The sequence below is a fragment of the Hypanus sabinus genome, chromosome 10, assembly GCF_030144855.1.
Source record: "Hypanus sabinus isolate sHypSab1 chromosome 10, sHypSab1.hap1, whole genome shotgun sequence".
In the NCBI taxonomy this organism is placed as follows: Eukaryota; Metazoa; Chordata; class Chondrichthyes; order Myliobatiformes; family Dasyatidae; genus Hypanus; species Hypanus sabinus.
Window position 1 is genome coordinate 34088823 of NC_082715.1, and position 25635 is coordinate 34114457.

Here is a 25635-nt window from a genome sequence, read left to right on the forward strand (position 1 = left end):
CCCACCACCCAAGTCACTGCTGCCATCAGGAAGAAGGTCCAGGAGCCTCAGGATTCACACCACCAGGTTCAGGAGCAGTTATTACCCCTCAGCCATCAGGCTTTTGAACCAGAGGGGAGAACTTCACTCAAATTCACTTGCCCATCACTGAGCTGTTCCCACATCCTAAGGACTCGCTTTCAGGGACTCTTCATTTTTTGTTTTCCGTATTTATTGTTTATTTATTATTATCATTAATATTATTTCTTTTTTTCTTTGCATGGTATGTTGTCTTTTTCACACTGGTTGTCACCCTCTTGGTGTAGTCTTTCACTGATTCTATTATGGTTATTATATTTACCTGTATGGCTGTAAGAAAATGAATCTCAGTGTTGTACATGGCGATATATTATGTACTTAGATAATAAATTTAGTTTGATCTTTGAACTGGGCAGCATGATATCACCTCATGAAGGAAACCCTCAAATAGGAATGCTAAAAAGTGAAACATTGCTGAAAATGATGTGGTAAGTTTATGATTCACCATATTTTAGTTTCTGTGGAATTGGTAGGGCGGGGGTGGTATAATTGGTCAAATGTAAACAAGCTAGCATTAGGTACTAAAGCATGATCTTAAGCCATAGCGTAGAGTCACATAATCAACTGCAACTGTTCATAAATGTGAAAGTCTTTGGTAAGACCAATATTTATTGCCCCTGGAAAGATAACTTGAACTTGTAGTTCAAAGTTTTGAAAGTGTGATGAAGTACTGTTGAATATTTCCAAGCAAAGATAGTGTGTGGCCTTTGTCTTCTCTACATCTCCTTTTAAACAGTAAAGATTGTGGGTTTTGGAACTACTGTCAAAGATGATTTGATGGAATATCACAATACATCCTTCAAACTGTGCCTGTGGCAGCCACAGTGTATCCGTGACACAGGGACTGAATATTTAATGCACAGTACAACAAGCTGTTCTGTTTAATGCACGTACAGTGAGGAGTATATGTACTCATACAAACATGCAGGGGAAGTAGTTCAACTCATGTCTGACAGATTCCTTTAGAGTGGCAGTTAGACTCTGGGGAACCAGAAGCTAAGCACTCACTGGAGATTACCTTGACTCTGACATGCTATCCCAGCTCCAGTGTTTATCTGTTTTGTCCAGTTAAAATCTCCAGTCAATAGCAACCTCTGGGTTGGTGATAACACGAGTTTTTGTAGTAGATAAAGTAAAATTACTGCCGAGGCAGGAAGAGTTATTGAAAACAATTGATAACACAGAATTGTATGGAAAGTGATTTTTATTTAAAATGAGGTTTATTTCACCATGGAAAATGGTTGCAGAACTCAATCACAGTAATCTTTTCTGGAAACTAGACTGGACTGTTACCAATAATGCACAAAGTGTGCTCTTTGAATCCTGGGGTTAATTGCCAATCTTTCTTCATGGAACAGACTGGTCTATTGGGTATTAGACGTGCCATCTGTTCTTTGTACTCATCACTAGCTGTCAGAATATTTTCTGCTTTCTGGGCAGGGGAAATGATATAATAAAATTCAGCAAGGACAGGGATATATAGTCTTCTCATTATTAAATTCTGCTCCCTTTCATATGACTTTCCCAAGAATTGACATTTGCTTAATCTAACTGAAGGAACACATTACTGATATTTTTGTTAGCTTTATTTAGTGCATTAAAGGCCCACTAACACCACTAGTAATATGAGGTTCTTTTAGATTCCATTTAAGTTTTAACATTTAAGAGGAGCAAGCATTTTGATTTGGTGTTTGCCAAGCTTGGCAAACTCTCTACTCACTTACGGGAACACAAATTGGGGGTACGAAGAATGATCCACTGTCGCTGATCTCAGTACATGAAGACCAAGATGGACACTACTTTAACTGGGACAGCGCGGAGGTTCTGGCGCAGGCAGACACAGAACAGGCACGAGAATTTTTAGAAGCGTGGTTCTGTTCTGATAACTCCGTTATCAAACATACGGAAATAGATGGCATCTGCGAACCCCATGAGCCAAAGAAACATGAGCCAATAGAATTCAAAGGTTATCTGAAGGGGTAGCCAATCAGGACAGATGCAAGTGAACGGGGGCCTATATAAACACAGATGGTTGTTGACTTCAGGAAAGCATGGAGCAACAACTCTCCACTGAACGTTGACAGCTCCTTCGTTGAGATCGTTAAGAGCAGTAAATTTCTTGGTGTTCACCTGGCGGAGAATCTCACCTGGTCCCTCAACACCAGCTCCATAGCCAAGAAAGCCCAGCAGCATCTCTACTTTCTGCAAAGGCTGAGGAAAGTCCATCTCCCACACCCCCATCCTCATCACATTCTACAGGGGTTGTACTGAGAGCATCCTGAGCAGCTGCATCACTGCCTGGTTCGGGAATTGCACCATCTCGGATCACAAAACCCTGCAGCGGATAGTGAGGTCAGCTGAGAAGATCATTGGGGTCTCTCTACCTGCTATTTCAGACATTTACACCACACGCTGCACCCGCAAAGCTAACAGTATTGTGAAGGACCCCACGCACCCCTCACACAAACTCTTCTCCCTCCTGCCATCTGGCAAAAGGTATCAAAGCATTCGGGCTCCCAGTGACCAGAATAGTTTCTTCCCCCAAGCCATCAGACTCCTCCATACCCAGAGTCTAGACTGACATCTACATTATTTATTATTATATTGTAATTTGTCCTCTACTGTGCTTATTGTCTTGTTTATTAATTATTGTATTGCCCTGCACTATTTTGTGAACTTTATGTAGTCCTGTGCAGGTCTGTAGTCTAGTGCAGTTTTTATGTTGTTTTATGTAGTCTAGTGTAGCCATGAGTTGTCTCACATAGTCTAGAGTAGTTTTGTGTTGTTTCATGGTCCTGGAGGAACATTGCTTCGTTTTTGCTGTATAGTGTACCAGCAGTTTATGGTCGAAATGACAATAAACTTGACTTGACTTGACAAGCACTCTCAGAGAACTGTGCATTGATGTCTGGTGATGAAATGTCTGCAAGCTAATTGCAAATTTCAGCAAGCACCTCGACATCAAGCATCTCAACCCGAACTACTAATACTCTCCACCATCTTGGACCAAGAAGTATTTCTTAAGCAGCCTCTTTTGCCAATGATTGCACAGGCTGTTTGCTTTAGTAAAAAGTTCAATGATAACAACCCCTTGAGAGCTGGTAATGTATAATTTAAAAGAAGGGCTAAGAATATTAACTTAAGATATATTCAGACAAAGAATACCAGCATGGGAGGTAACCCTGTTTCTCACTATGTGATCTACTGACAGTCCTATCCTATTAACATGTAACAGGGGAACAATGGTAGTAGGATAGATAAGACATGGACTAATACATTCCCTAGTGATTTCTATCAATAGACATTCATCACTTCAAAAATCATTGAAGGTTACTGAAAGCATAGATATCCTGGGTGAACTTGGAAATCATTCTGAGCTATTAGCTAAGGCACTTTTACATTTCCTTTCATCAAGAAAGCTCACAAGTGTCCCAGGTTTGTGTAGAGCCATGCCATGTGCCCAGGGACAGAAAGGTGTGCATTTATTGTACATTGCTTATCAGTAAGTCCTTCATAGTACTCACAAGACCTACATGGTAAATGTCCTTCAAATTGGCAACTCTCTGGTATTATTGATGTAAAATTAATCAATAAAAACAGTTGTAGAAATTAAAACAATTACATTCTTGCCTATCAAGAAACCTTCATAGTCTAATAAAATTTAGCAGATGACTGAACGGATAACAATATTCCATTCACTGATGCAACAATTCAATGTGGAATGTAGTGATGAAAAATAACCCAAAGAGATTTTGTTATCAGGCTCTGCCAGAGCTTCACAGTCAGATGCTGTCACAAGGCACAGACCTCAGCTAGTCACTATCATCTCTGTCCTGCTTATAGATTTCTCTTCAGATAAAGATGAACATTATTTCAATTATTTCATGCTCTGGATTTTTTCAATGATTTCAAGTTCTCTGGCCCCATCGTTTTATTTTCACCATGGATGTCCAGTCCTATATACCTCCATCCTCCACCAGGAAAGTCTCAAAGCTCTCCATTTCTTTTTGGATTCCAGACCCAACCAGTTCCCCTCTATCACCACTGTCTAGTGGAATTGGTCCTCACTCTTAATAATTTCTCCTTTGGCTCCTCCCACTTCCTTCAAACCAAGGGTGTAGCCATGAGCACCCGTATGGGTCCCAGTTATGCCTGCCTTTTTGTTGGCTTTGTGGAACAGTCCATGTTCCAAGCCTATGCTGGTATCCATCCCCTACTTTTCCTTTGCTACATCGACGACTGCATTGGCGCTGCCTCTTGCACGCATGCTGAACTTGTTGAGTTCATTAACTTTTCCTCCAACTTCCACCCTGCCCTCAAATTTACCTGGACCATTTCTGATACCTCCTTCCTCTGCCCCTATCACTGGAGACAGCTTATCTACTTATGTCTACTATAAGCCCATGGACTCTCACAGCTACCTGGGCTATTCCTCTTCCCACCCTGTTAACTGTAAAATGCCATCCCCTTCTCGCAATTCCACCATCTCTGCCACATCTGCTCTCAGAATAAGGCTTTTCACTACAGGAAGAAGGAGATGTCTTCCTTTTTTAAACAAAGGGGCTTCCCTTCCTCCACCGTCAACTCTGCTCTCAAACGCATCTCTCCAATTTCATGCACATCTGCTCTCACCCTATCCTCCCGCCACCCCACTAGAGTTAGGGTTCCTCTTGTCCTTACCTACCACCCCACCAGCCTGTGTGTCCAACATATAATTCTCCGTAACTTCCGCCATCTTCAACAAGACCCCACCACCAAGCACATCTTTCCCTCCTCCCCCCACTTTCTGCTTTGCGCAGGGATCACTCCCTACATGACTCACTTTTCCATTCATTCCCCCCCCCATCCATTCGCACCGATCTCCCTCCCGGCACTTATCCTTGTAAGCAGAACAAGTGTTACACCTGCCCTTACACTTCCTCCCTCACCACCATTCAAGGACCCAGACAGTCCTTCCAGGTGAGGTGACACTTCACCTGTGAGTCGGCTGGTGTGGTATACTGTGTCTGGTGCTCCCGGTGTGGCCTTTTATATATTGGTGAGACCTGACACAGACTGGGAGACCGTTTCGCTGAACACCTACACTCGGTCTGCCAAAGAAAGCAGGATCTCTCAGTGGCCACACATTTTAATTCCACATCCCATTCCCATTCTGATATGTCAATCCATGGCCTCCTCTACTGTCAAGATGAAGCCACACTCAGGCTGGAAGAACAACACCTTATATTCCCTCTGGGTAGCCTCCAACCTGATGGCATGAACATTGACTTCTCTAACTTCTGTTAATGCTCCTCCTCCCCTTCTTACCCCATCCCTATTTATGTATTTATTTATCTATCTATTTATCTATTTTTTAATTATTTTTTTCCTTTTTTTCTCTCTCTTTCCCTCTCACAATAACTCCTTGCCTGCTCTCCATCTCTCTCTGGTGCTCCCCTCCCCCTTTCTTTCTTGCAAGGCCTTCTGTTGTATGATACTCCCCCTTCTCTAGCCTTGCATCACTTTTGCTAATCAACTTCTCAGCTCTTGACTTCACCCCTCCCCCTCCTACTCCCCCTCCCATTCCCCCCTCCTTCTCCTATCATTTCAGATCTCCCGCTCTCCCTCCCACTTCCAAATCTCTTACTATCTCTTCTTTCAGTTAGTCCTGACGAAGGGTCTCAACCCAAAACGTTGACAGTGCTTCTCCCTATAGATGCTGCCTGGCCTGCTGCGTTCCACCAGCATTTTGTGTGCATTGCTTGCATTTCCAGCATCTGCAGATGTCCTCGTGTTTGTCTTATTTCAATGAGCCTATTACTATTCCTAGAGGTAACTATATCAGCTCACCATCAAAACTGCTGGATCTCTTTCTCTATAAAAGATCAGATCAGTTTGCCAGAATAAGATTACCACCACCACAACAAAAACTTGTATTTACATAGCACTTTTAACATCACAAGGCACTTTGCAGGATCATTATCAAAAAAGATTTTTCTGAATAAATAGATGAAAACCATCATTGGTATATTCTTTGGTTATGATTCACTCTGTTTTTTTTTATTTAAACATCAGTAACTATTTTATTAAATATACTTGAAACACTGCCTTTGCAGTGTGAAAGAGACCCACACATCAATTAACCTGTGATTGAAGCTGAATAAAAAACGACGTTGCTAAGCAAAAAGGGAGCTGGTTTGAGAGATCTGGTTGCGAAGCATGTATGGCTGTGAGGTAAAATGTCATAATCACAGGATCTTTCGACCACAGAGGGGAATTAGGAAAGGAGATGGAGTAATAATATTGATAAAAATCTTAATTACTGCAGCAGCATGAAAGGTTTTCATTACGGCTGACTAGGCAGTGGATGCCCTTTGGCTAAGCACTATAGACCAGCAGTAGGATCCAATAGTTTAGGTGCAGTGTTGGGTGACAGGGGAGACAGGATAAAGATTGATTAGTATTTCTCCCTCTCTCTCACCATCTCCCTCCCTCTCTCTCTCTCTCTCTTACTCTAAAATACTGAATGAACTGATAAAAGAAGAAGAGGACAGAATGGGAATGTAGATTATTACAGTATAAACTAATGAAATGAAAATTTCAAAAAAAATCTCCACCAATAATTTACCCAAAGGGAAAAAAATAGATTCCACAATTTTAATCTTCTTGCCTGCAGCAGTCTGCAGAAAGATAAACTCTGTGTTTGAATGTGCTCTTATGCTGCTGGGCAGGACGTTTAACTCCCATTAAATGCTGAAATGGAAGAATTACAAGGGAAGTTGGTAGCAATCTGTTGTTTTCGCAAAGCTAACCACAATACTGAATAGTTACTCAGTAATTTGCTGTGATTCATAATTCAGATTATATCATGACCTCATCATAAATTGCTAGAAATCTTCATATTAAAACAGCAAAAGCTATTAATGTTATCATTATTTATACTGGTGTATTGAGCAGTATAAGGGATCAGGCCAAATTAGAACTTGTGATGAGCAACGATCTAGAAATAAATGATAAACAGAAAATAGATGATCTTGTAAATGATTACCAGCATCTAAACTCAGGGGCCACATTATTATGCAGTACTATTATAGTACAGGATTATTATATCCTGCACCTAATAATGTGAATACAGAGTGCATGTTCCTGGTCTAATGGCTGCTGTAGTCCAACCACTTCAAGATCGAATGTGTTGTACATTCAGAGATGCTTTTCTGCACACCACTGTTGTAACGTGTGGTTATTTCAGTTACTGTCACCTTCCTGTCAGCTTGAACCAGTCTGGCCATTCTCCTCTGACCTCTCTCATTAAAAAGGGCCTCTCTCATTCAACCACAGATCTACTGCTCACTGTGTATGAAATTATGATTAATGTATAATTTGGTTTGAAAAGTGGGAGCCAGAAGACAAGCTTTTCAAAGGAAACTTCAAAGTGAGTCATAATAAACTCAGTATAGTTGTTAATGAATAAATCTGTTACAAAAAGTGACAAATATTTAACAAAGGTTTACGATACTGCATAAGCACATAACCATCACAAGACAACAGCTCATCTAATGTTACAAAACTGTGTTCAACCAACAAGATAAAGGAAAGTGAACAGACCCTTTGTCTTGGCCCGAAGCATTGACTGTACTATTTTCCATAGATGCTGCCTGGCCTGCTCAGTTCCTCCAGCACTTTTGTGTGCCGCTCGGATTTCCAATGTCTGCAGATTTTCCCTTGTTTGCAAAGGACAGTGAAACGATCTTTATATAGATAAAAAGAAAATTCAAAATTCCTTCCTATGTCTTCATACATATTGGTACCAATGACATACAAAGGAAAAGCAAAAAGGTCCTGAAGAGAGAATTTAGAGAGCCAGGCAGAAAGCTGAGAAGCGAGATGTCCAGGGCAGTAATTTCTGGATTACTACCTGTGTCACACACCAGTGGAGACAGAAATAAGATGATTTGGTTGAGAAGCTAGTGTAGGGGGCAGGGCTTCTGGTTCTTTAATCATTGGGATCTCTGGGTACCTGAACCCAAAGGGGACCAATATGCTCTTGAGCAGGTCTGTTAGAGCTGTTGGGGAAGGTTTAAACTAATTTGTCAGGGGGATGGGAACTGGAGTGAAGGGACTCAGGATAGGACGGATGCTATGTTCCCTCTAAGCTGTGCGCATGCGCACTCACACGTGTTTTTCAACCAGCGCACAAAGGAAATTAATGTGCGCACAAAAGGTTAGTTGCCTAAAGTAATATAGTAATTAATAATTACACTTATTGAAAATAATTGTTTAGCTAAATGTTTCTGTTATCTAGTTAGTCAGTTTTTCAAATATCACAATGCACGTCACTAATTTGCGTCACCTCACCTTTCCTGTTCCAGTTTGTACAGCTGCATCACGACGACAGCCATCTTTGGCGGACAGTGTTCATTTCGTAAAGTTTACAAAGATCTGCTTTAAATCCTGTAGATAGCTTACTAAGTTTTTATTGAAAAAAATATTGAATCACTATATTGAATTCAAAGGAAGCAAAGGGCATGAAGCGCAAAAGAACTGCAAATTTGTTTGAAGTTGAATGGCTTAGCAAAATAGTAGAAACTGCCACACCAAAAGCTCATGAGGTCATGAACATTCAGCTACGAGAAATATTTATGTTTGATTTGGAAACTGGGGTTATCTGTTTGTATTGTTGTGATGTGAAAGTTGCTGGAGTATTTGCTAATGGAAAGAAGTGGGATGATATTTGGAAACTTGACTTTTTGAAGTGTCATTTGGCAAGTAAATCACATTTGGATGGTGTACAAAAGCTCAGGCAACAGAACCCATCATTACCCGTTACAGGAGTACCACGCACGTTATGGTTGAGTGCAGATGAGCAAGAGCAAAAACGATCAAACCCAGAGGAGATCAAAGTTCTTATCGACAGTGTGTAGTTAGCTGTTAAAAGGAATAACTCTTTACATTCGTTTCAACACATTAATGAACATATGGAAAAGAATGTTCAACGCCCAGACAGCTGGCAATGCAAAAGTTATGCGTTTGAATTTCTGGAGTCTATCAATATATTGTTCAGAAAGACATGTTTGAAGAAATAGCAGCAGCAGATATTCACATGTTAGCAATTGATGAAACCACAGACATATCTGTCAACAAATGTCTCATTCTGTACTTCAAATTCAGATCTAAAAATTGTACTGTTTATAAAACGTTTTTTTGGTGGAATAGTTCAGCTGCAGGTGTGTTACGCTTCTTCTATTGTTTCAGCGATCAAGCAGTTTCATGAAGAGAATAAACTTGACCTCCATAAATTGGTGATGTTTACGTCTGATAGAGCGAGAGTTAAGGAATGGGTAAATGCCAAAGACAGGAGAGAGAAAAAATAACTGAGTGACTTAAATATGTATGTTATTTTGTTGTTAATCTGTGCAGTTTTATGTCAAATATTCTGTAAACCTACATAAACTGTGCCATGTGTGCATTTAGTGCACACATACTTTTGTCACAGGAAAAAAATTTGCACAACGTAAGATTTTTGTGCACACTGACTACTAAAAATTAGAGGGAACACATTGGACGTATGATAAAAAAGCAAAGATAGCATACAGACAGACTGACAGGAAGGGCAGGCAGATGATAGGACAAAATTGCAGCCAGCAGGGTGAGTATCAGTGATGCAGTATTAGGGATGCAGAATCAAAAAGGGTGTAGCAAATGCAGTACCCAAGGTGTTGTATCTCAATGCACGAAGTATAAGAAATAAGGTGGATGATTTGTTACAGATTGCTGGGTATAATGTTGTGGCCATCACTGAATTGTGGTTCATTGAAGGATGGTTGTAGTTGGGAGCTGAATGTCCAAGGTTACACGTTGTATTGGATGGATAGGGAGGTAGGCAGAAGGGGTGGCGTGGACTTGCTGGTAAAAAATGGCATCAAATCATTAGAAAGATGTGACATAGGATTGGAAGATGTTGAGTTAAGAAACTGTAAGGGTAAAAGGGACCTGATAGTAGTTACATACAGGCTTCCAAACAGTAGCTGGGATGTGGATTACAGATTACAATGGGAAATAGTAAAGGCATATCAAAAGCGTGATGTTATGATAGTCACAGGATATTTTAACATGCAGGTAGATTGGAAAAATTAGGTTGGTAATAGATCTCAAGAGAGTGACTTTGTTGAATGCTTATAAGGTGGCTTTCTGAGCAGTTTTTCATTGACCCTGTGAGGGGATCAGCTATAGTGGATTGTGTGTTATTTAATGAACCAGAGGTGATTAGGGAGCTTAAGGTAAAGGAACCCTTAGGAGTCAATGATCACAATATGATTGAGTTCAGTTTGAAATTTGATGGAGAGAAGGTAAAGTCTGATGTAGCCATATTTCTGTGGAGTAAAGGAATTTACAGTGGTATGATAGAGGATTTGCCAAAGTAAATTGGAAAGAGATACTGGCAGGGATGATAGCAGAGCAGCAATGGTGGGAGTTTCTGGAAAATTGAGGAAGGGTGCAGGATAGCTGTATCCAAAATCAAAGGAATACTCCAATGGCAAAATAGTACAGCCATGGCTGACAAGGAAAGTCAAAGCTCATGTAAAAGCAAAAGAGAAGGCATGCAACAAAGCAAATATTAGTGGGAAAATAGAGGACTGGGAACCTACCGAAAGCAAATGAAAGAATCATTAGGAGGGAAAAGATGAATAATGAAAGCAAGCTGGCAAACAATGTCAAGGTGGATAGAAAAAGCTTTTTCATGTATGTAAAAAATAAAAGACAGATGAGAGTGGGTATAGAACTGCTTGAAAATGAGGACAGAGAAATAATAACAGGGGACAAGGAGATGGAAGGTAAACCAAATGTGTATATTGGACTAGTCTTCACTGTGGAAGACACCAGCAGTGTGCCAGGTGTTGAAGAGTGTGAGGGAAGAGAAGTGATGACAGTTACTATTACAAAGGAGAAAGGGCTCAAAAAGCTGAAAATGTATATAAGTCACCTGAACCAGATGAACTGCACCATAGAGTTCTGAAAGAGGTGGTGGTAAAGATTATGGAGGCATTTGTAATGATTTCCAAAGAATCACTGGCATGGCTCCGGAGGACTGGAAAATTGCAAATGTCACTCCACTCTTTAAGAAAGGAGCAAGGCAGCAGAAAGGAAATTATAGACCAGTTAGCCTGACCTCAGTGGTTGGGAAGATGTTGGAGGCAATTGTTAAGGATGAGGTTATGGCGTACTTGGTAACACGGGACAAGAAAGAACAAAGTCGGCATGCTTCCCTTAAGGGAACATTTTGCCTGATAAACCTATTGGAATTCCTTGAGGACATCTCAAGTAGGATAGATAAAGGGGATACTGTGGATGATGTATATTTGGATTTTTAGAAGATCTTTGATAAGGTGCCACTCAAGAGGCTGCTTACCAAGTTAAGAGCCCATGGTATTACAGGAAAGTTACTAGCATGGTTAGAGCTTTAGCTGATTGGTAAGAGGCAGTGAGTAATAATAAAAGGATCCTTTTCTGGATGGCTGCCAGTCATGGTCCACAGTGGTTGGTGTTGCTACAGCTTCTTTTTATGCTGTATATCAAATGATGAAATAAATTCCTTTATTGCCAAGGTTGCAGAAGATTTTGCTTTGCTTTCAAATATTTTTGGGTGTAACTTATGGATTCTGGGCTGCTAAGCATGGAAATTACCATGAAAATCCCCTGTCATGTACCATTATTTTAAAATTCCCTATATTTGTTATTTTAATTCATAATACAAGTCAATTAAAATGTTGCCCACAATGTAAGCTAGCAAGTTTTTCTATATTATCCAGTGATGCCTGGGCATATTTAGGTGGGGTGGATGCCACATGGCAGGATAGGTTACTGATTCTTCAGTGTTAAGCTTGAAAGCTCAGCTACTACACATCAGCAATGTCCGCCCTTCAATACCAATCGACTGTGCAGCGCACATGAAAGAAAACTACTGAAGTCTAGTTGAAACACATACAGCACACTTGGAACATCTGAGCTGATCTACTACTAGGAGTACAGCTCAGATACACTGAGTGCTGTTTCATTTGCGAATGGGACAGCCATGCCAAAGAATCACATTACATTAAAAAGGATCAGCCATTGTGTATGCAGTTGGTTCCAGGGCAGAAAAATGCGGCACATAAGCCACTTGTAGACCCAACAAAGATATTGCTTCCTCGTCATATTAAACTGGGGCTTATGAACATTTTTGTGAAAGCCACAAACAAGGATTTCGGTATTTCAAGATTCAAGATTCAAAAACTTTACTGTCATTCTAACCGTACATCAGCTGTGCAGGGCAGAATGAGACAGCGTTTCCCAGGGGCAAATGCAATCATAACATAACAAACGCAACAATAAATAGTAAAATACAACAGCTACATGTCGGTTAAAATCAAGTTATAAGTGTCCAGTGCAAGTTAAAAGTGTCCAAAGCAGAGTCAGGTAGAGCAGCTATTTAGCAGTCTGACTGCCTGCGGGAGGAAGCTGATTAGTAGCCTTGTGGTTTTTGTTTTGATGCTCCTGCAACGTTTACCTGGTGGCAGAAGAACAAACAGTTTATGGAGAGGGTATGAGGGGTCTTTAATGATGTACCGTGTCTTCTGGAGGCATCGACTCTGAAAGAGGTCTTCGACAGAAAGTAGGGAGACCCCAATAACCTTCTCTGCTCCCCTAACCACCCTTTGCAAGGCTTTTTTGTCGGCGCACTGCAACTGGAGTACCAGGTAGTGATGCACAAGGTCAGCACACTCTCAACCACGCCTCTGTAGAACGTAGTTAAGATGTTAGTGGGGAGTGATGCTTGTTTAAGTTTCCTCAGAAAGTGCAATCTCTGCTGGGCCCATTTCACAATCCCAGTGATGTTCCTGGACCAGGTGAGATTGTCCAAGATCTGCACCCCAAGGAACTTGATGTTTTCCACTCTCTCATCTGTGGAGCCGCTGATGCTGAGGGGTGTGTGCTCAGGCTGAGACCGTCTGAAATCGACGATCATCTCCTTGGTTTTGGTGACATTAAGCATCATTTGAGATAAGGGTTTCCCAGTATAACTGATGACATGGTTAGGGAAGGTATTGTTGTTGGTCCACAAATCAAAACATATCATCAGTGACAGGTAACTTGAAGAACTTCTAGTGGGACCGGAGAAAATCACATGGAAGACATTTAAGGATGTTGTTGAAAATGTTCTTGGCAACTACAGAGCACTAAACTACGTGCAGTTGTTTGACAACATGCTTCAAGCATACAAATCACTAAATGCTCATTTTCTGCATTCCCATTTAGATTTCTTCCCGGCAAATCTCGACACTGTCATTGACGAGCATGGTGAAAGGTTTCACCAGGACATTGCAGTCATGGAGAAACTGCATCAGGGCAACTGGAATCCATCAGAACTAGCTGATTATTGTTGGACATTTAAGTGAGAAGCCTCAGACACTGAGTACAAATGAAAATAATCAACAAAACATTTTTAGCTTAGTTGAACAATTGCAAAGCGTCAGCACTGTCATGCAATTTAATCCAGTATATTCAATAAAAGTTACTTTCTTGTTTCTCCAAGTTCCTACGTGATACAAGTAGTCTGAAGTTATATTTGTATCCAGATTTAAGCAGCCTATCAGAATCACACATTTCTGAGGAAGCCACAGGTTTAAAAAAATATTACTGTCCTGTTTTTTTAACATTTACTAATATTCATATTGAAAGGATGTTTTACATCACATTCACAGAAGTGACTAAATTATGTTATTTATATATTAATATATTAAGATATCTTGTATGAAGGAGTGGGCAGAGCAGGATGAATAGTGGATTTAATACATATCAAAAACAGCATCTGCAATAATTGAAAATAAAAAGATTATTCAGAATCATATACATTTTTAGAGGATTAAATTTCCAGGAAAGCGAAATTAAATGCATGAAGTTATAATACTCCAAATCTCTCCAGTATCAGAATCAGTCATTTTTAAGTACAAAATGTAAGGAGCTTCATTATGTTAGAAAAGCAAATAATCTCTATGAAGCCTTGTTAAAACTGTATTTATGATCAAAGTATTCACAACCTGCAGTAGAAATTAAAAAAGACAACAGGGCAGGATGTCATAATGATATTGGGAGCTTTTTGTCATTCACAACAAACAAAGACAGAGTTTAACTACTACTCTGCTGAAAGTGATCATAAGTAAGGCCATTTCACTGGTTTCTGTGGGACCAGAGTTTGATAGCTTTACCTGTCCATTCTGAAACGCCAACAGTGTTTCCCCATAGATGAATATTCTGTTCTGAATGCAGAAGACCAATCTCACTGGTTGCCCCAATCCCAGACCAGCAACATGGCTTCCAGTTCACATGGAACATCCCCCACAACTGGAAACATCTTTGAAAGCCTTACACATTTGGCAAAGCTCTGCTGCTGTGTTTTACAGATAGTTTTTAAATGTCTCTGACATTCAAAGACATGCAATTCTCTGCCTCTAGAAGTGCTGTCCATTCTGTACAAACATCACTTCCTGTTTGTATGCTGCTCTTTACATTACTTCCAGTGCAGTTTAATTTGGACTTTGACCTGGAGCAAACACGGTAGAAAGACGTCCATCTCCATTCACTCTTTATTTGCTCTTGAAACAGCAATATCTGTAAGTCTTATGCTTTATTAATATTGGTAGACATTTAGTAGATGTACTTCGAAGGAACTATTGCGCTTATCATTTATCGCTATTAAACTATTGTTGTGTCACGAGTTCACTCTAGTCCACAACATAGCTATGAAATGTTGAATATGTATTTATTTGTTGAACACTGCTTGTTAGAATAATTGATAATATTAATATATTCTGGCACACGCTGATCCTGTATTGGATCTAACTTTCACTTAACTTTCTGCAGCTTTAAAAAGTTTTTTCATTAAAAACCCTGAAGAAATCTTCCGACTTGGGTGATTTTTGAGATGGGCTATAACTTACTGCCTGGCTTTGTACACAATGCACTGTAAGGGCAGTAGATGTAATATCTTTTAAAATTGATGTAAGAACTTATACAAAAATCTAATTAATGCACCTGTAAACACTTCAAATAATTAAATATGACATATTCAAAATTATAGTTCTTTAATTTTGAAACCTTAAATAATTACAATATTAACATAAATTAAAATCATTTTGATATAAGAAACTCTTCCCTTTGCCTCCTCATCCTTTGCCCCAGAATATGCATTGAAATGGTTTTCAAAAATGGCACTTCAAACCTGGTAGCAAGTTTTGGACTTTATTGTTAGACAGATCAAGAAGTCCAAGATTAATTCAGATCATGGGCAATACTCAGTGAGATCTAACCTTTCATTACCAGAAACGTGGGTACATAACTACTGACTAATACTATCAATCTGCACAAGAAAGTGAGATTTGGCAATAAATTCATCAGTGTTCACTTCAGAGCCAAACTGATTCTAACTTGATGTACACATGCACTAGCTCACTGTATGAAACCTTGGCTGATTCTTCTCTCAAGTAGACTCCAGGTTCTGAGGTCAGCTGCTCCGATTGTTCCTGTCTCAGATGGTCAGTGTACCTCAGAACAGATTAAGGATTAAGCTTCCTGATATCAAGCTTCTTCAGGAGCAAACACAGCCACCTGTGATCACGTGCTTACTCAAAAAAATTTCAATTGTTATAGTCACATTGCAGTAATTTTTTATACATTATATTCTGAAATATGATTTTGTTTAAATAAGGTCAGTGCCATTAAATTAACTCAAAGCTTGATCCAGATGAAATAGTTGTGTGTGATGCAGTCATATTTCCCATTAGCTTTCATAGTTTATTTTGAACTCAGCAATGTCTACTGAGGTTTCAACCTAAATTAGGTAGTGTCTGTGTGGAATTTGACAGACTTGCTGTTAACATATGAGTTTCACCCAGGTGCTCTGGCCTCATCTCACATCTTGAAGACATGCAACGAAAGAGGATGAAAGGTACAGTAAAAGATTAACTTTATTTGTCACACGTGCATCAAAACATACAGTAAAATGCGTCGATTGTGTCTAATCTTTTCAGCGAGGATTGTGCGGGAGTCAGACTACAAGTGTTGCCACACTTCCAGCAGGTCCACAACTCACCACCCTGATCTGAACATCTTTGGAATGTGGAAAGAAAGCAGTGCACCTGGAGAAAACCCACACTGTCACAGGGATATAACTGGTTATTGTAATGTATCCATAATGTGCATGGGTAAGAAAATCAGGATGGAATCAATGGACATGTGAGACAGAACTAGCTAGAGAGAAGAGTATGGGAATGAGTCTTATGCATAGTCTTGATAGACTGAATGGGTATCCTTCTATGTTGTAAGGAAATATGAGAAATAAAACAAGACCAAGGTTTTGCAACGTTAGTGGGTTTTAAAAGGAGACTCTTCTGTCATTCTGGTGATCCAGATGACTCATAAAACCTAACAAACTCCCAAACCTCCAATTGTAGGGAGCTTATTCCTTCCCAGGAATCATTGAGGCAGTTCCAAGCAACAGCCACAGAAACAGAACTTTCTTAAATGGGTTGAACAGGTAGCAATCTGCACGTAAATAGCCAACAACAAGAAATGCATGAATACAACAAAAATTTGCCCAAAGTAATAAATTCAAAGAAATGCAATATTTTTCTGAATCATGCTGATCATTTTAGAAAATGATCTGGTGTTTCTTTTTCCCAATGAACTCTACCAATTACATTCAGGTGTTCAGTGTAATTAGCGGGAATTGAATTTGGAGTTCTTTATTAAATCAACTGTAGTGTCATATTCTATTAACTTTACCTGGCTGAAGAGCTAGCAACCATGAAGAACAGAATAAATTGTAAGCTGCTGCCCAGTATTTCAAACTTGTGACATTGGATTCATGGAATCTCTACACCTGGCATCCTGTCATTAAACATGTTGTTTAAAAGTCGAGTGTGCATCTCTTGCATTGAAACATAGAAACATAGAAAACCTACAGCACAATACAGGTCCTTCGGCCCACAAAGCTGCGGTGAACATGTCCTTACCTTAGAACTACCTAGGTTTACCCATAGCTCTCTATATTTCTAAGCTCCATGTACCTATCCAGGAGTCTCTTAAAAGACCCTATCGTTTCTGTCTCCACCACTGCCACTGGCAGCCCATTCCACACTTTCACCACACTCTGCTTAAAAAACTTATCCCGACATCTACTCTGTACTTACTGCCAAGCACCTTAAAACTATGCCCTCTCGTGTTAGCCATTTCAGCCCTCGGAAAAAGCCTTTCACTATCCACAAAATCAATGCCTCTCATTATCTTGTACTCCTCTATCAGGTCACCTCTCATTCTCCATCATTCCAAGGAGAAAAGGCCAAGCTCACTCAACTTATTCTCATAAGGCATGCTCCCCAATCCAGGCAACATCCTTGTAAATCTCCTCTGCACCCTTTCTATGCTTTTCACATCCTTCCTGTAGTGAGGCGACCAGAACTGAGCACAGTACTCCAAGTGGGGTCTGACCAGGGTCCCATATAGCAGCAACATTACCTTTCAGCTCTTAAACTGAATCCCATGATTGATGAAGGCCAATGTACTGTACACCTTCTTAACCACAGAGTCAACCTGTGTAGCAGCTTTGAGTGTCCTATGGACTCGGACCCCAAGATCCCTCTGATCCTCCACACTGCCAAGAGTCTTGTCATTATACTATATTCTACCATCATATTTGACCTACTAAAATGAACCACCTCACGCTTGTCTGGGTTGAACTCCATCTGCCACTTCTCAGTCCAGATTTGCAATCTATCAACATCTGTAACCTTTGACACACTATCCACAACACCCCCAACCTTTGTGTCATCAGCAAATTTACTAATCCATCCCTCCACTTCTTCATTCAGGTCATTTATAAAAATCACAATGACTAGGGGTCCCTGAACACATTCCTTAGGCACATCACTGGTCACCTGTCTCCATGCAGAATATGACCTGTCTATAACCACTCTTTGCCATCTATGGGCAAGCCAGTTCTGGATCCACAAAGCAATGTGCCCTTGGATCCCATGCCTCCTTACTTTCTCAATAAGCCTTGCATGGGGTACCTTATCAAATGCCTTGCTGAAATCCATATATATTACATCTACTGCTTTACGTTCATCAATGTGTTTAGTCATATCCTCAAAATAATCAATCAGGCTCGTAAAGCAAGACCTGTCTTTGACAAAGCCATGCTGACTATTCCTAATCATATTATGCCTTTCCAAATCTTCATAAATCCTGCCTCTCGGGATCTTCTCCATCAATTTACCAATCACTAAAGTAAGACTCACTGATCTATAATTTCCTGTGTTATTCCTACTCCCTTTCTTGTATAAGGGAACAATATCCCCAACCCTCCAATTCTCCAGAACCTCTCCCATCCTCATTGATGATGCAAAGATCATCGCCAGGGGTTCAGCAATCTCCTCCTCGCCTAGGGTACACCCCATCCATGCTCCAGCACATACACTTCCTGAATATCTACATGCTCAAGCTTTTCAGTCCACTGCAAGTCATTCCTACAATCACCAAGATTCTTTTCCATAGTGAATACTGAAGCAAAGTATTCATTAAGTACCTCTGCCATCTCCTCCAGTTGCATGCATACTTTTCCACTGTCACACTTGATTGGTCTTATTCTTTCACATCTTCACATACTTGTAGAATGCCTTGGGGTTTTCTTTAATCCTGTCCACCTTCTCATGGCCCCTTCTGGCTCTCCTAATTTCATTCTTGAGCTCTTTCCTGCTCGCCTTATAATCTTTTAGATCTCAATCATTATTTAGTTTATTGAACCTTTCATAAGCTCTTCTTTTCTTCTTGACTAGATTTACAACAGCCTTTGTACACTATGGTTCCTGTACGCTACCATCCTTTCCCTGTCTCATTGGAACATAACTACACAGAACTCCATGCAAACATCCCCTGAACATTTGTCACATTTTTTCCGTTCGTTTCCCTGGCATTGGAATTCTGTTTCCAATTTATGTTTCCAAGTTCCTGCCTGATAGCAACACACACAAAATGCTGGTGGAACACAACAGGCCAGGCAGCATCTATAGGGAGAAGCGCTGTCGACGACTCGGCCCGAAACGTCGACAGCACTTCTCCCTATAGATGCTGCCTGGCCTGCTGTGTTCCACCAGCATTTTGTGTGTGTTGTTGTTTGAATTTCCAGCATCTGCAGATTTCCTTGTGTCCTGCCTGATAGTCTCATATTTCCCCTTACTCCTATTAAACGTTTCCCTAATTTGTCTGTTCCTATTCCTCTCCAATGCTATGGTAAAGGAGATAGAATTGTGATCACTATCTCCAAAATGCTCTCCCACTGAGAGACCTGACACCTGACCAGGTTCATTTTACCAGATCAAATACAGTCTCTCCTCTTGTAGGCTTATCTGTAGCCTTATAGAGGACACATTAAAAAACGAACTTCATTCTCTATGATAATACATTCCCAAAATTATCTCTGTTTCTTTTCACTTCGACCAAACAATGTTTCCTTCAGCTGAGATTTAGTGCACAATTATCTCACGTTTATTGAACAGACCAAAGAACACTTTATTCTACAGGGAAGTAATTACTTCAGTGTCCATATGCCTGTTAGTCGCTGGGAAAATGATAACCAATGAAAATGTTTCTTGTGTCAACAAGGCATAAAATGTAAAGAAGCTGTTTTCAAAATAACTCTGTCAATCTATAGAGAACAGTGGCCATTTTATTAGGTACACCAGTATATCTGCTGGTTAATGCCAATATCTAATTAGCAAGTCACGTGACAGCAACTCAATGCATAAAAGCATGCAGACATGGTCGACAGGTTCATTTGCTGTTCAGATCAAACAGCAGAATGGGGAAGAAATATCATCTCAGTGACTTTGACCGTGGAATGATTTTTTTTGCCAGACCGGCTGGTTTGAGTATCTCAGAAACTGCTGATCTCCGAAGATTTTCACGCACAGCAGTCTTTAGAGTTTACAGAGAATCGTACGTAAAACAAAAAACATCTAGTGAGAGACAGTCCAGTGGGCAAAAACACCTTGCTCATGAGAAAGGTTAGAGGAGAAAGGCCAGGTTGGCTCAAGCTAACAGGAAGGCAACAGTAATTCAAATAGCCATGCGTTACAACAGCAGTTTGGGCAGGTGGGGCTCGTCAGCCTTGGACGGCAGCCCGCCTAGGAGAGGGAAAACTCTGATTTTATACCTCCGCTGCCTTGCAGCCATACCCACCCATGGGAAAGGCTTCGTGAGTAAACCACGACGAAGAAATCTGGAGCCGGGGCCCCTAATGCAGTTTGATGATGTTTACAAATTCACTCTGGTAACCTCTGGTGCCAAGCTGTATCAATGCTTGCCCTTCCCTTGGACTACATCAGTGACACGGGGAGGGGGAGCCCGCTGCATGGTCCACAGCTGGCTCTTCAAATCTTCCAGCCCAGGCTTGCACCCTGGAGAGGACACAGTCCACCAGAGGCACAGACCCATGATCCCCTGGGATCAGTGGCTGCCTACGACAACCGTGGTGAATCTCTCTCACATAGATTTCTTGTCATTGTCAGACATGCTGGACAACCTCCATACAACAGTGATGTGCAGAGCAGCATCTCTGAATGCACAACACATCGAACCTTGAAATGGATGGGCCACAGCAGCAGAAGATCACAAACACATAGATACACACTCACTTTATTCGGTGCCTCCTGTACCTAATTCAATGGTCACTGAGTGCATATTAAACTGTCTTCTTACAGCACTTGAACAGAATTTCAAAGAATGTGGTTCCCTTAGTGATTGATATAGCACTTAGTTTAAAGACCTAGAAATACTTTACAAGCCACTATTCCCAGATAACTCTGCTTACATTCACAAAAATGCATGGAAGTATTTGCAGTGACAGTGTGAATAACACTTTAGTTATCATATTAGAATGTGCAGATAGCTGCACCATTAGGATGCTCCCCTTGTGTATAACTGATAGGTTGCCAGGGAACATTAAAGTACATGGCAGAAAGCCAGGGTAAATAATAAATTAAGAGATCTCACCTTTGTTCGAGCTATTTGATGGCACCCAATCAGTTTCCTTTAGAGTTCTGAATTGGACACGCTTGCTGGCCCGGCTTTCCCCGTTCAGGCCAATTGACTGAACTTGGATCACGTACTCTGTGTCTTCCTCTAAGTCCCACAGCACACATGCCCGGTTCGTTGTATTCACTTCACGGATTGACCTTTGCATCTGACCATCTTTTCGCTGCATCAAACAGCAATTGGAAAGAATGAGCTGACGATAAATAAATTTGCGACCATGATTAAAATTCAACTCACTTTTTATACACATAAAATAATCGTTTTACAGGATTTTAAATAATGACAGACTACAGCAAGCCTCCGGCAAAGGTTGTCAAATAAAGCCCAAGAATTCCCACGTAAGACATCAAAGCAAGAAGGATTCAGAAATTAACCTAATTATTGTGCATCACGCACAATATGCTGGAGGAACTCAGTGAAAAAGAGTAACAACATTTTATGTCAAGACCCTTCGCCAGGACGTCAGCTTGAAATGTTGACTGTTTACTCTTTTCCATAGATGCTGCCTGGCCTGCTGAATTCCTCCAGCATTTTGTGAGTGTTACTTGCATTTCCAGCATCTGCAGATCTTCTCTTGTTTATATTAATTTTGCATTTTCCATTTATTAATAAAAACAGGATGATAAAAATATGGTGCACGATTTTTATGGATGCCCACCTCTTGGGAAGGAGGGCTGCGGAGTCTGACTCTTGCTCGGCTGCGGAGTCTGACTCTTGCTCGGGTGCGGTAGTCCTGATATTAGGCTTCAGGCCTTACTTCCTTGGATACAACAGTTAAAAAAAAAACCCTAGGTTTCAGGATGCTGATGACTGGGTCACTGTCAGGTAAGGAAAGGGAAATAGGCAGCCATTGCAGAGTACCCCTGTGGCCATTCGCCTCAATAATACGTATACCACTGTGGATGACCTACAGGGGGGCTGGGGAGGAAGGGGATAAGATGCAGCAACCTGGTGTCTGGTACTGTTGCACAGAAGAGAAGAGAGCCGAAGAGGACCGCAGTAATGATTAGAGATTCCATAAGTAGAGGAATGGAAATGAGATTCTATGGACGCGAATGATATGTTGCCTCTCAAGTGCCAGGGTCAGAGGTGTCTCAGATCAGGTTTATGGCACTCTCAAGGGCAAGAGTGAGCAGCCATTAGTCATGGGACATATTGACATGAATGATATAGGTAGAAAGGGTGAGGAGGTCCTGAAGAGTAATCTTTCGATTGCTGCCTGTATCACACACCAGTGAGGGCAAGAATAAAAGATTTGGCAAATAAATGCTTGCCTGAGGATGTGGTGCAGGGGGCAGGGGTTCAGATTTCTGGTCATTGAGATCTCTTTTGGGAAAGATACGACCTGTACAAAAGGGATGGGTTACACCTGAGCATGAGAGGGGGTTAATAACCTTGCAGGCAGGTTTGCTAGAGCTGTTCAGGAGAGCTCTTGGCAGGGGAATGAGGACTGGAATGATTGGGCTGAGGATGAGATAGTTGATTTACAAAGACTGTACAGAGACTGCTAGCAAGAAGAGGCTGATGATAGGGCAAAATTGCATTCAACAGGATGAGTTGCAATGTAAAAGGGGGACAAAATAGAAAATGGGTGATGAATAAATACAGTACTGAAGGTGTTATATTTGAATGCATGTAGTACATGGAATAAGGTAGATGAACTTGCAGCACAGTTACAGATTGGTATGTATGATGTTGTGAGCATCACCAAATCGTGGCTAAAAGATTATAGCTCGGAGCTTAACATCCATGGACACACATTGTATCGAAAGGACAGACAGGTAGGCAGAGGGGTTGAGGTTACTCTGATGGTAAAAAATGAAATGAAATCACTAGAAAGAGCTGACATGGGATCAGAAAGTGTAGAATCATTATGAGTAGATCTAAGAAACTGCAAGGGAAAAAGACCCTGATGGGAGTTACATACAGATATCTGAACAGCAGCAAAGATGTGGTCGACAATTTACAACAGAAAATTGAAAAGGGTGTGACAAAAGTCATTGACGAGGATAGCTTGGACCCAAATGCTGGAATACCTAAGGCTAGGATCGAAACACGGTTTCAAACTGGATCGAGAATCTAAGAACAGAACAACACTAGGCAAAATCATGGGAAGGCTTATGATTGAGTAGCAAACCTCAGTTCAGGTGCTCCTTAAATGCTCAATATTTGGCACCCAAAACATGATCACCAATTAGCAGGGCTGTCCTGAATTTTTCAAGGGGCCATGCCAGCTACCCATACCCCAGAAAGTTAGAGCATCTAAACCTTAGAAGTTGGCACGGATGGGTGTGTGTTGTAATAAAGGGAATGTTACGACAGTCATATAGTCAAATTTCAATATGCAGGTAGACTGGGAAAATCAGGTTGGTGCTGCATAACAACAGAAGGAATTTGTAGAATGCCTACAAGATGACTTTTCAGAGCAGCTTGTGGTTGAGCCTATAGGGGATCAGCTTTTTTGGATGAGGTGTTGTCCAATGAACTGGAATTGATTGGAGAGTTTAAGGTAAAAGAAAACTTCGAGATAGGTGATCATAATATGATAGAATTCACCCTGCAACTGGAGAAAGAGAAGCCGAAGTCAGATATATCAGTATTACAGTGAAGTAATGGGAATTACAAAGACATGAGAGAGGAGCTGGCCAAAGTTGATTGATAGGGGTCATAAGCCAAGTTGATGGTAGTACAGCAATGGCAGAGTATCTGGGAGCAATTCAGAAGGCACAGGATAGATATATCGCAAAGAAGTATTACATAGAAACATAGAATTCCTACAGCACAATACAGGCCCTTCGGCCCACAAAGTTGTGCCGATCATGTACCTACTTTAGAAATTACTAGGCTTACCCATAGCCCTCTATTTTCCTAAGCCCCATGTACCTCTCCAAAAGTCTCTTAAAAGACCCTATCATATCTGCCTCCACCACAGTTGCCCACAGCCCATTCCACACACTCATTATTCTCTCAGTAAAAAACTTACCCTTGACATCTCCTCTGTCGCTACTTCCCAGCACCCTAAACATGTGTCCTCTTGTGGCAACCATTTCAGCCCTGGGAAAAAGCCTCTGACTATTCACACGATCAATGCCTCTCATCATCTTATACACCTCTATCAGGTCACCTCTCATCCTCCATCACTCCAAGGAGAAAAGACTCAATCAACCTGTTTTCATAAGGCATACTCCTCAATCCAGGCAACATCCTTGCAAATCTCCTCTGCGCCCTTTCTATGGCTTCCACATCCTTCCTCTAGTGAGGCGACCAGAACTGAGCACAGTACTCTAAGTGGGGTCTGACCAGTGTCCTATATTACCAACACTATTTTAGCAACATTACCTCTTGGCTCCTAAATTCAATTCCATGATTAATGAAGGCCTTTACACCGTACGCCTTCTTAACCAAGGAGTCAACCTGCACAGCAGCTTTGAGCATCCTATGTACTCGGACCCCAAGATCCCTCTGATCTTCCACACTGTAAGAGCCTTATTATCATTAATACTATAGTCTGCCATCATATTTGACCTACCAAAATGAACCTCTTCGCACTTATCAGGGTTGAACTCCATCTGCCACTTCTAAGCCCAGTTTTGCATCCTATCAATGTCCTGCTGTAACCTCTGACAGCCCTCCACACTATCCACAACACCTCCAACCTTTGTGTCATCAGAAAACTTACTGACCCAGCCCTCCACTCCCTTATCCAGGTCATTTATAAAAATCACAAAGAGTAAGGGTCCCAGAACAGATCCCTAAGGCACACCACTGGTCACCGACCTCCATGCGGAATATGACCTGCCTACAACCACTCGTTGCCTTCTGTGGGCAAGCCAGTTCTGGATCTACAAAGCAATGTCCCCATGGATCCCATGCCTCTTTACTTTCTTAATAAGCCTTGCATGGGGTACCTTATCAAATGCCTTGCTAAAATCCATATACATGACATCTACTGCTCTTCCTTCATCAATGTGTTTAGTCATATCCTCAAAAAATTCAATCAGGCAACCTGCCTTTGACAAAACCACACTGACTATTCCTAATCATATTATACCTCTCGAAATGTTCATAAATCCTGCCTCTCAGGATCTTCTACAGGCAGGATGAGCAACCATGGCTGAATAGAAGTCAAAGTCAACATAAAAGCCAAGAGAGGGCATATAATAGAGCAAAAATTAGTGGGAAGTTAGAGGATTTGGAAGCTTTTTAAAAACAACAGAAAACAACTAAAAAAGTCATAAAGAAGGAAAAGATAGAATACAAAAGTAAGCTAACCAATAATATTAAAGAGGATACTAGAGGTTTTTACAGATACATAAGGTGTAAAAGAGAAATGAGAGTAGATATCAGACCACTGAAAAATGATGCTGGAGAAATAATAATGGAAGAAAAAGGAAATGGTGGATGAACTGCATCAGTATTTTGCTTCAGTCTTTACTGTGGAAGACAGCAATA

At 40.9% G+C, this 25635-nt stretch overlaps 1 protein-coding gene across 1 annotated transcript in view; it reads right to left on the bottom strand.

Annotated features, from left to right (window-relative positions):
- fndc4a (fibronectin type III domain containing 4a) overlaps positions 1 to 25635 on the bottom strand; it is a 208215-nt gene that overhangs the window by 74122 nt on the left and 108458 nt on the right. Inside the window, exon 3 of the mRNA XM_059981642.1 lies at positions 21142 to 21346. Coding sequence (XP_059837625.1) covers positions 21142 to 21346 — 205 coding nt within the window. The remainder of the gene's footprint in view (positions 1 to 21141; positions 21347 to 25635) is intronic.